The sequence below is a fragment of the Daphnia magna genome, linkage group LG4 (assembly GCF_020631705.1).
Source record: "Daphnia magna isolate NIES linkage group LG4, ASM2063170v1.1, whole genome shotgun sequence".
NCBI classification, from domain to species: Eukaryota; Metazoa; Arthropoda; class Branchiopoda; order Diplostraca; family Daphniidae; genus Daphnia; species Daphnia magna.
The window spans coordinates 11546129-11557395 of record NC_059185.1 but is presented as its reverse complement, the minus strand read 5'-3'; the positions used below and the strand labels follow the sequence as shown (position 1 = coordinate 11557395).

The following is an 11267-nucleotide window of genomic DNA, read 5'->3' as shown; positions in this document are numbered from 1 at the left end:
ATACAATTCATTCGTGAAATCAGTGAATCGATTGGGGAAATTGAAATTTGGATCAGTTCCAACACGCCTTATGACGTGCCATTTTTCATGATTGACCATCTCCTGCAGCATGAAATCAATGAAGAGTTGAACACCTTGGTATTGCAAACCAACCAAGATTTCTGAACCGATCAACTCTCTGGTTGGTTTCTCATCCAGAAGCTTGTTGCGAAGATCCTCATCAAGACGAAATCCTCCGTACAGGTAATTGGCCATCAAGTACTCGGCGTAGGTTGAATGCAAAAATTGAAATTCGCCTTTCCTGTTTAGCGTTAACAAGCCAAAACAAACGCTCCCTTCTTCTCGTTTCTTATGTCGCTGTTCGATTGTGGCTGCAGACTCATTCGATTTACCCAAAAGACAATCAATGTGCGTCTGATCGGAGACGATTGTCTTTACAGCCAAGTCTCTTAGGTAAATCTCTAAACATTCCATGTGGTCTTCTAGCGAATTATGAAGAATGTGATTGTTCACTTGCTGCACTTTGGCTTTCTCTTGTCGATAAATTTCACGCTTTTTCTTGAACAGTCGTTCGTACAAGTTGTCCAGGTTTAAATTGGAGTCGAGATCTTTAAGAAGTGCTTCTAAATTGCATCCGTTTTGAATGATGTCGTAAACTTGCGACTCGAAGCAGTCTGCGACAATGTGACACTGTAACGGGATTCCGATAAAAGATCTCTCGTTGCCTTTTAAGCTTTTCGACAAATGTTCAACGATGGATGTTGCAATGGATCTTACTTCTGCATCCGCATTCACTTTCAATTGCTTCTTCCAATATCCAGAAAGGTAATTGATTTGATCTTCTTGACTGAAATCTCTCAAGGTATAGGCAAGCTGGAACAATGAATCTTGGAGTTTTCCGTTCAAGTGTGGTCGGGTAGTTATGTAAAGTGCATTTAAATTCGTTAATCTAATTGCTTTAATCAAGGAAATGCATTTGTCTTGACACTGGATGTCGATCTCGTCAAATCCGTCCAGCATGACAACAATCCCATCTCCCGTCTGCATCTTGTGCCTCAGTAAAGACTGGGCAAAAGGACTTTCTTCCACGTTAGGTATATTTGCGATAAAAAATTTGATTGCTTCTACCTGCTGATCAACCTTGTCCGAATTAAACTGACGCAGTGCTCCAATATGATCAACCAAATCCATCTTGATAATCCAGTTTTTCGGTTTCTCGTTTCTCATTTTCCTGTAGTAATTCGACAACATGGTGGATTTTCCAGTCCCGGCAACATCCGATACAACAACTACCCGATTCTTCCACTCTTCTAAAGGTTTTAAGTCTTTTTCAGGGATGCTGTTATCCAGCCATGCAGAGTCAGTCGATTGACGTCGCTTCTCAAACATTTTTTTTATTTTTTGCCATAATTCTTGTTTTTCTCGGTCGTCTACGAACCATTCGATATTGTTTTCTACTGTGACCCTCAACTTTCCAAGCAGTTCGTCTCTGGTGCAATCGGTTTCATCCACTAGTTCGTCAAAAAACGTATCATCGAACGGTAAGATAATTTCTCTTTCGATGTAGAGTTCTTCGTCAAATGCTGGGACGAAATCATGTAAAGGAATGTTGACAACTTTCTTGCCCACTAGCAATTCCTCCATGGAATTATCGTCGATGACCTCTTCTCGGTTACGCTTTCCAATTACATCACGCACAGTTTGAACTGTTCCTTGAAACGAAACTTCTTTATCAAGTAATTTTTCCATGCAGTTTTCACTTAATTGTGTGAACTTGAGATCGTCTCGTGTTCCAACGCCATCGTGACATAAAATGATCACTTTTTTATTTGTTAGTCGCGTTTGTTTGTCCCCGATTAGGTTTTCGTAGTAACTGTTATGTTCCGCATGGCCGTCTTCGCAAACGACAACGAGAAGTTGATGTTCTAATTTAAATGCATCCTTGTCGCTCGCAGAAGTTGTGTTTAACCCTTTGGATGATGACATCAAGTAGCTATCGTCCCGTTTGAATTTTTCGAGTGTTTTCAGCGCTGCGCTTACTTTCACTGCAGTGCGTTTGGGAAACGCAGTTCTAATTCGCTCAATTTTGTTTGGTGAATCCAACAGCGTCTTCAACTTTTCTTTCATTTCATCAATTGCAGCAGCATTGAATTCTATCGTTTCTTGCAGTTTCGTTTGGTAATTGATTGAAACAGACGTCATCGTTTTTCGTTTCATTCGTAACGACGTCAATTTTTGTTTGCCTTGTTGTAATATCTGCTGCCCTTGTTTCGATGTCAAAAATTCAGATTTTTTCAGCTTGAACCAATCCAAGATGTTTCTAAGAATGAAATCCGACTGGAGATCTGCTTCGTTCAGTTCGTAATATTCTCCGACTTCCTCAGTAAGTAAATTTCCCAAATGGACCTCGTTGGGCGTGTTGACGACAAAGACGAGTTTGTCGAAGAAACTGTTAATCTCGTTATCGGTTGCATTCCTTTTCAACTTTGTAGCAGGTTCTTCAACATTTACTTGTCGCAATTTTCCCCAAAAGGCGTGACCTGGAGCGATTTTGATCTTGTAACGGGCAACTGGGTGTCTTCTGAACTTGAACATTTCATCGTCAGTGTTGACAGTTATCAATTGAATTCCTTTCTTTAGGAGATTTTCCGAGTTGAAGCCAATGTTGGTGCATATAATGCAGTCCTGGATGTCATCCTTTCGTGATAGTATGCCGCAATACGAGCTGAAGTATTTCAACAGACTGAAATCGCCTTCTGTTTCGTTGAACAACTGCCCTGCCGTTATTTTAGTCGACTCGTCTTGTTTGTGTTTTGCCTGCAGGTATCTGTTAACTTGCCGTTTGCCACCATCGTCGACTTCATATTGGAAAATTATATCATCAAATTTACCTCCGATATCTTCCATTTCGGTTCCCAGTCGGAATGCGTGACCGGCTCGGATTCCTCGTATCAAGAAGAGCATCAAAAGTTTCAATTGAAAAATAACACCATGATTGGTTTTTCTCAATCCCTGGGCAACTTCCGTGGCCTCCTCTGGAACAGACGACGGCGCACCGGCCAACGGTGGAGTTGGAGCAGCGTTTGCGAGGTTTTTGCGAGTTTTCTTGGCAGGTGAGCCACGCCCTGGATCTTTGTTTAATTTATCTCTTTTATTCGTCATTTTTAGGTGGTATTCAATGACAAAAACTTTTCACTTAAGGTTTCACTCTACTTTTCTTTCTGTCTCAAACCCCGATGTTTTTCTTTTACACCAATTAAAAAGTTTTCTCTTAAAAAACGAAGGTTCAATTACCGAATTGTTGTCCTTCAAGAAAACGACTGTCCTGCTTGTGAAACTTGAGCTTCAATTTCTGCTAGTGTTGGTCGTCATGGTCAGTGCACGGGCTGCGTCTTATCCGTTTAGTCCTAGATAAAATCACGTGACTTGGACTGATTAGAGTAGACTTTGCCTGACTTAACCGATAAAACTCTGTTATCACGAAATGTAAAAAAAAAATTTTATTAGGTCTTTTTTTCGTCAGTATCAAATTTAATTTAAAAATTTTCAGTTGTTTTCCCTATACGTTTCCCTTTTAAGATTATGATTGTCTCGTTGAAACGCATTCACCAGTTTTCTGAGTTTTTCTCAAAAAATGAAGGCACTCTCGACGGAATCCTTGATCTGCAAACAAGCGACTGCACACAGACTACGAAGCTGGAGCTGGAATATTTGTTGATGTTCGTCATTGCCACTTCACATTATGTACGGTAGACTGTTAATCGCGATGGAGGTTGGATTTATGTGCATCACGTTTCTGCAGACTTTGCTTGGCAGACTGTTTGTTGGCTTTCTTATCGATATACAGTCTTGATGCTCTGCTGCAGATTTTGCTTGTTGCCTGTGCTATAGCAAGAGCGAGACGTTTGCCAGGACATCGTATTTCAGTGAGCAACTAATCAAACATTTTGGGTATCGATTACCCTACTCGCGTTGCTTTACATGTTCTTGATCTAATGTTTGTGAGGATTTTCATTCTGTTTAGCCACTTTTGCCATTTGGAAATAACAGTTTAACAACCCTGGAAAAGGGTTTGAAAGGATACCTATCTAAGAGGAGAGGTCCGCAAATGTCATGGCAAATTTGACTGTCCCCGCCTCTGGTTTTAACGAACCATGAAAGGCGGTCAGATTTTAAGGGAAGACGAACGCGTAAACTTGTGAGAAAAGGACAACAACCTGGATGACGAAGCCAAGGTAATCTAGCTGTGAATTAAATTCAGTGGACGAATAGTTGAACAGATTTTGATTCTTCATTAGAAAATAAGATGTTCAGTATAAGCTGTGATGCAAACGACTGAGAATAAAATAAAACATTGTGGATTGTAGACACGTACTAGCACCAGCCAACACCTCCTGAAAAAATAAAGCTGGTAAATAGATTTTAAAATGTTATTAGACCTACCTCTTCCCCACGATTATGGCTGCGTCCCCAGAAAGGTAACCACTCCCCCACGTTGCCATAACCCCTACCTTTTACCTGTTCGCCATATCGACTTGTTCAGTCAGTCGCGTTGCATCAACGGTTCTAGATGGCATCAAATTCTGTACAGTGAAGCCAGTGAACATTGTTAGTTACTCGCCTTACCTGTTTGCCTTGGCTGTTATTAATTTTCTGCCTGTTTTTTCGCTCACTACCACGTCCCATTGTCGCCTTTACAGCGCATACCTGTTCCGGTAAGTCAAATCGTCTGTTGGTGAATCAACTAATTGCCTTTATTGGAGATCATATCGGTAGAGAAGAGTATCGTTCATAATTGCATCACTGATCCCACATTAAAAGTGAAAAAAAAAAGAAAAAGCAAGTAAAAACAAAGACGAACTAAAAAATTTCATAGTTTTATTTTTTGAAAATTTGTTTACACTTGTCTTCGCTTAGCGACCGCCTATATTTGTCTCCAAATAACGTTCGACTAGCTGTCCCACCATTCGAACTGGGCAAATTGACATCGGTAATAGTTAATTGCATCATGACGTCCAAGAAAGCGACAGGCAAATTAGAAATAATCTCAACTTGGTCTTTTAGGTCTAGTAGAGAAATATACGTTCGTTACTAGAACTGCGACGACGGGGGCGCTGTCCCAGTCGCGGACTCCGGTGGACTGGGCAACGGTAAACGGGATTTCTACCCAGTTTCTTGTAGACGCGTTGGAGGAAATCGTCGATCTTGTCGGCACTCGTCTTGTCCCGTAAGCATGCTATTCGCCATTCTCTGTTTTTTCGTAAAGTGTTTTGTTCCCTGTCCGTGACTGTGATGAGTGCAATGAACTCCGATAAATGGTCCGTGCATGCGTAGGCCAAGAAGAAATTCAATGGATTCATGTTGTAGTCAAGCATTTTTGAAATTAGTGCTCGATTCGGGAAAAATACTCTTTGGATGATGACGTGCGAATCGGCCGCCAGGTGGTTGTTAAACTCCTCCCGAGTCATTAATGAAAAACGATCTAATATGGACCAGGCGAACTCTTCTCCCCCCAAAAACGCCACGTAAACAATGAAGGTGCCTTCACCTACGTTATGCAGCAGAAGTTTTCTCAAATCATTTGTGTCCAATTTGTTCAAGAAAAGTTCCGTCAGTTCTTGAAATTCCGATTCACAGTTTAATCGGTTTTCACCAATCTCGCTAAAGAGGTTACTCCAACGACTAATCGTCTTTCCTCCAATTTCGTGCACGACCGTGATGGTATCGACTAATTGCGATAATTGTTCACCAGTGCCATTTTCCAGGCAATATTTTAATGTCTTTATTTTATTGGAATAATTGTATGTGTACTTGGACAGTGCGAGTTTTGTAGACAAAATCTCCAACACCATTTGAGGTCCGTTGTCTTCCAGTTGTTTCTTGACCGCCTCTTGATTCACACTGGACAGAGATGCGAGCATTGTGTTAAACATTGAAGTGTGTCCGTAAAATGCGACCCAAGCGATGACTTTCCGATCGTCACTGAGAATCAGCTCTTCGACGGCTCTTTCGCCCAACTGTTTCGAAATGCAATCGAAAATTTGTTTTAGCTTGGGAAGACATTCATTTGTGCCGTAATTTGATCGACTAATTATTTCCGCCCATATGCTGGATGGGTTTGTTCGCTTGTCGTTTGTTGAAGTAATTGATTTCACGAAACAGCTGAACTCTTCGTTAGTGTTCAAGACGTTGACAATGTTATATAGCATGTCGTAGATAGAAAATGGGAAGGTGCCTACAATGAGATCAAATAAGCGATTGATCCATTTGTCAATCCCTACGGCAGATATCGATCCACGAATAAATGATTGATCCAAGTACATAATTAAGGTGATGTTGTTTTCGTAGAAGATCAACTCGTTCAAATGTTCGTATCCTTGAGGATCGTCTTCGACAAAAATGTTGGCTACATGATTTAACAGTTGAATTTCGGTTACTGTTATGAAGTAAAATTTTTTTTGAATTATGAAGGATTTTTTCGCTAAATCGAGTAGGTACTCGTTTCCTATGATTTTCTTGACAGCCTTCAAGATGGACAGGTACATTTCATTTTTTTTGTATTTCATAGCGTCGTCATAAGCATTGTCAAGGAACTTGCCACTGTGGTTTAGTGCGGCATGGAACGCGTCGCGGGAAAGGCCGTTTTTTAAACAATTGAGCATGTTGCATAAGATCGGCTCGTGATTGCAAGCCGCCGCCAGGTAAATGAGCGTGAAAGGCGCTTCTCCTCTTTTTGTCAGACAACCAATTAATTTCTCTGCCTCCTCTTTCTTTTTAGGATCACTAGAAGTAAGATTTCGATTCACCATAGCCAGTAAACTTTTGATGGCTTTCTCATCGCCGCGAAAGATCTTAAGATGCAATTGAGTCAGATTGTACGGGTCGGTTTCTGGCTGCTGGTCCAGCATGTTTGCAGCAGATTCGTAACGACTGTAAACTTTATGCAAAACTGAAGGCGACATTTGGAGAATAAAACGTGATACTTCAGGTGCCAAAGGTTGATTGGTGCTGCCATCTGACGGACAGCAATCCAATAAAACATTTGAAACTGTTTCCATGTCAGACTGCTGGGGCATAGTATCCTTCGTTTCAAAGGCCAACCGTAGGATATCAGATAGCAGTTGACCATCGCACGTTCGTGAAAGAAGATTCAAAAGTGGTCGCAAAAGAAAGGTAAAATTATCGTCACGAACGAACAACTTCAGCATCCCCTGCCAATGATCCGCCATGGCTGCTAGTGGATGATTGGCTATCATAGCTGGTACTTGGATGACGGAATAGAGTCTCGCACGGGCAACTTCTTCCATGACGTCTTTCAGGGTGTCTTCGTACTTGGTCATGAAATCCAGCAATCGGCGAAAAATGTTCTTTTGTTCTTGCTGATTTAGACGAGTGTTTTGCAGTGTATGATGAGGCAAATGATTGCAAAATTGTTTCGTGATGTAAAGGATGTCGGTCTTTTCTGCTGTTGCGTCGTCGTACCAGTCGACAAATTGAAGGAAACCGGCGCAGTTTCGTCTATAATAAAAGCCTAGTAGAAAATCTTCGCGATTCTCTTTGCATATGGCGTGCACCATTTTTCGAACTTTGCTTTTTTCAAGTATCACATCCATGCAACAAGTTAAAAATGTAAATATATTCATGTATTCTTTACGAACAGCTAGACTGAAGCAGTTACGCCATGGTTTTTGGACGGATGAATCATAGCAGTCATTTGTGAAATTCTTCAAATGAACCGGTATTTCGTAGTTTTCGTTTCTGTTGATTGTGTCACGCCACTTTTCACCTTTAAGAATTTCAATGAGCATGAAATCGAAAAACAATTGAACACCTCCGTACTCTTCATCAGCCAAAAATTGAAAACTGATCAGCTGTCTCACAGGTTTCTTATCCAGCAGCTTGTTGCGAAGCTTATCATCAAGACGAAATCCTCCGTACAGGTAATTGGCCATCAAGTACTCGGCGTAGGTTCGATGCAAAAATTGAAATTCACCTTTCCTGTTTAGCGTTAACAAGCCAAAACAAACGCTCCCTTCTTCTCGTTTCTTATGTTGCTGTTCGATTGTGGCTGCAGACTCATTCGATTTACCCAAAAGACAATCAATGTGCGTCTGATCGGAGACGATTGTCTTTACAGCCAAGTCTCTTAGGTAAATCTCTAAACATTCCATGTGGTCTTCTAGAGAATTATGAAGGATGTGATTGTCCACTTGCTGCACTTTGGCTTTCTCTTGTCGATAAATTTCACGCTTTTTCTTGAACAGTCGCTCGTACAAGGTGTCCAGGTTTAAATTGGAGTCGAGATCTTCAAGAAGTGCCTCTAAATTGCATCGGTTTTGAATGATGTCGTAAACTTGCGACTCGAAGCAGTCTGCGACAATGTGACACTGTAAGGGGATTCCGATAAAAGATCTCTCGTTGCCTTTTAAGCTTTTTGACAAACGTTCAACGATGGATGTTGCAATGGATCTTACTTCTGCATCCGCATCCACTTTCAATTGCTTCTTCCAATATCCAGAAAGGTAATTGATTTGATCTTCTTGACTGAAATCTCTCAAGGTATAGGCAAGCTGGAACAATGAATCTTGGAGTTTTCCGTTCAAGTGTGGTCGGGTAGTTATGTAAAGTGCATTTAAATTCGTTAATCTAATTGCTTTAATCAAGGAAATGCATTTGTCTTGACACTGGATGTCGATCTCGTCAAATCCGTCCAGCATGACAACAATCCCATCTCCCGTCTGCATCTTGTGCCTCAGTAAAGACTGGGCAAAAGGACTTTCTTCCACGTTAGGTATATTTGCGATAAAAAATTTGATTGCTTCTACCTGCTGATCAACTTCGTCCGAATTAAACTGACGCAAGGCTCCAATATGATCAACCAAATCCATCTTGATAACCCAGTTATCCGGTTTCTCGTTTCTCATTTTCCTGTAGTAATTCAACAACATGGTGGATTTTCCAGTCCCGGCAACATCCGATACAACGACTACCCGATTCTCCCACTCTTCTAGGGGCGTCAATTGTTTTTCGGGGATTCTGTTGACCAGCCATGCAGAGTCATTTGATTGACGTCTCTTCTCAAAAATTTTTTTTATTTTATTCCATAATTCTTTTTTTTCTCTGTCGTCGACGAACCATACGATGTTGTTTCCCACTGTGACCTTCAACTTTCCAAGCAGTTCTTCTTTGGTGCAATGGGTTTCAGCCACTAGTTCGTCAAAAAACGTATCATCGAACGGTAAGATAATTTCTCTTTCGATGTAGAGTTCTTCGTCAAATGCTGGGACGAAATCATGTAAAGGAATGTTGACAACTTTCTTGCCCACTAGCAATTCCTCCATGGAATTATCATCGATGACCTCTTCTCGGTTACCATTTCCAGTTAGATCACGCACAGTTTGAACTGTTCCTTGAAACGAAACTACTTTATCAAGTAATTTTTCCATACAGTTGTCACTTAATTGTGTGAACTTGAGATCGTCTCGTGTTTCAACGCCATCGTGACATAAAATGATAATTTTTTTATTTGATAGTCGCGTTTGATTGTCCCCGATTAGGTTTTCGTAGTAACTGTCATGTTCCGCATGGCCGTCTTTGCAAACGACAACGAGAAGTTGATGTTCTAATTTAAATGCATCTTTGACGCTTGCAGAAGTTGTTTTTAACCCTTTGGATGACGACATCAAGTAGCTATCGTCCCGTTTGAATTTTTCGAGTGTTTTCAGTGCTGCGCTTACTTTCACTGCAGTGCGTTTGGGAAACGCAGTTCTAATTCGCTCGATTTTGTTTGATGAATCCAACAGCGTCTTCAACTTTTCTGTCATTTCATCAATTGCAACAGCATTGAATTCTATCGCTTCTTGCAGTTTCGTTTGGTAATTGATTGAAACAGACGTCATACGTAACGACGTCAATTTTTGTTCGCCTTGATGTAATATCTCCTGTCCTTGTTTCGATGTCAAAAATTCAGATTTTTTCAGCTTGAACCAATCCAACATGTTTCTAAGAATGAAATCCGACTGGAAATCTGCTTTGTTCAGTTCGTAATATTCTCCGACTTCCTCAGTAAGTAACTTACCCAAGGTGACTTCGTTGGGCGTGTTGACGACAAAGACGAGTTTGTCGAAGAAACTGTAAATCTCGTTATCGGTTGCATTTCTTTTCAACTTTTTAGCAGGTTCTTCAACATTTACTTGTCGCAATTTTCCCCAAAAGGCGTGACCTGGAGCGATTTTGATCTTGTAACGGGCAACTGGGTGTCTTCTGAACTTGAACATTTCATCGTCAGTGTTGACAGTTATCAATTGAATTCCTTTCTTCAGGAGATTTTCCGAGTTGAAGCCAATGTTGGTGCATATAATGCAGTCCTGGATGTCATCCCCTCGTGATAGTATGCCGCAATACGAGCTGAAGTATTTCAACAGACTGAAATCGCCTTCTGTTTCGTTGAACAACTGCCCTGCCGTTATTTTAGTCGACTCGTCTTGTTTGTGTTTTGCCTGCAGGTATCTGTTAACTTGCCGTTTGCCACCATCGTCCACTTCATATTGGAAAATTATATCATCAAATTTACCTCCGATATCTTCCATTTCGGTTCCCAGTCGGAATGCATGACCGGCTCGGATTCCTCGTATCAAGAAGAGCATCAAAAGTTTCAATTGAAAAATAACACCATGATTGGTTTTTCTCAATCCCTGGGCAACTTCCGTGGCCTCCTCTGGAACAGACGACGACGCGCCGGCCAACGGTGGAGTTTGAGTAGCGTTTGCAAGGTTTTTGCGAGTTTTCTTGACAGGTGTGCCACGCCCTGAATCTTTGTTTAATTTATCTCTTTTATTCGTCATTTTCAGGTGGTATTCAATGACCCAAACTTTTCACTTAAGTTTTCACTCTACTTTTCTTTCTGTCTCAAACCGCGATGTTTTTCTTTTACACTAATTCAAACTTTTCTCTTAAAAAACGAAGGTTTAATCACCGAACTGTTGTCTCTTAAAATAAAAAACGACTGTCCTGATTGTGAAGTTTGACCTTCAATTTCTGCTAGTTTTGGTCGTCATGGCCAGTGCACGGGCTGCGTCTTATCCGTTTACTCCTAGATAAAATCACGTGACTTGCACTGATTAGACTTTGCCTGATATTACCGACTAAACTTTTTTATCACGAAATATTCAATATTGTTTTTTATTAGCTCTTTTTTTTTTTCAGTTTCAAATGGCCTTTAATTACCAGTACCCAGTTTTTTTCCCTCCACATTTCCCTTTAAGATT

General features: G+C 40.8%; 1 protein-coding gene across 1 annotated transcript; it reads right to left on the bottom strand.

Annotated features, from left to right (window-relative positions):
• Positions 1–4861: 4861 nt before the first annotated feature.
• Positions 4862–10844, bottom strand: LOC116920772. Its single transcript, XM_045172424.1, has 2 exons — positions 5168–10844; positions 4862–5119 (listed from the first exon to the last, which is right to left on the bottom strand). The coding sequence occupies exons 1-2, from the start codon at positions 10842–10844 to the stop codon at positions 5067–5069; spliced, it is 5730 nt and encodes a 1909-aa protein (XP_045028359.1). The 3' UTR covers positions 4862–5066.
• Positions 10845–11267: the final 423 nt, after the last annotated feature.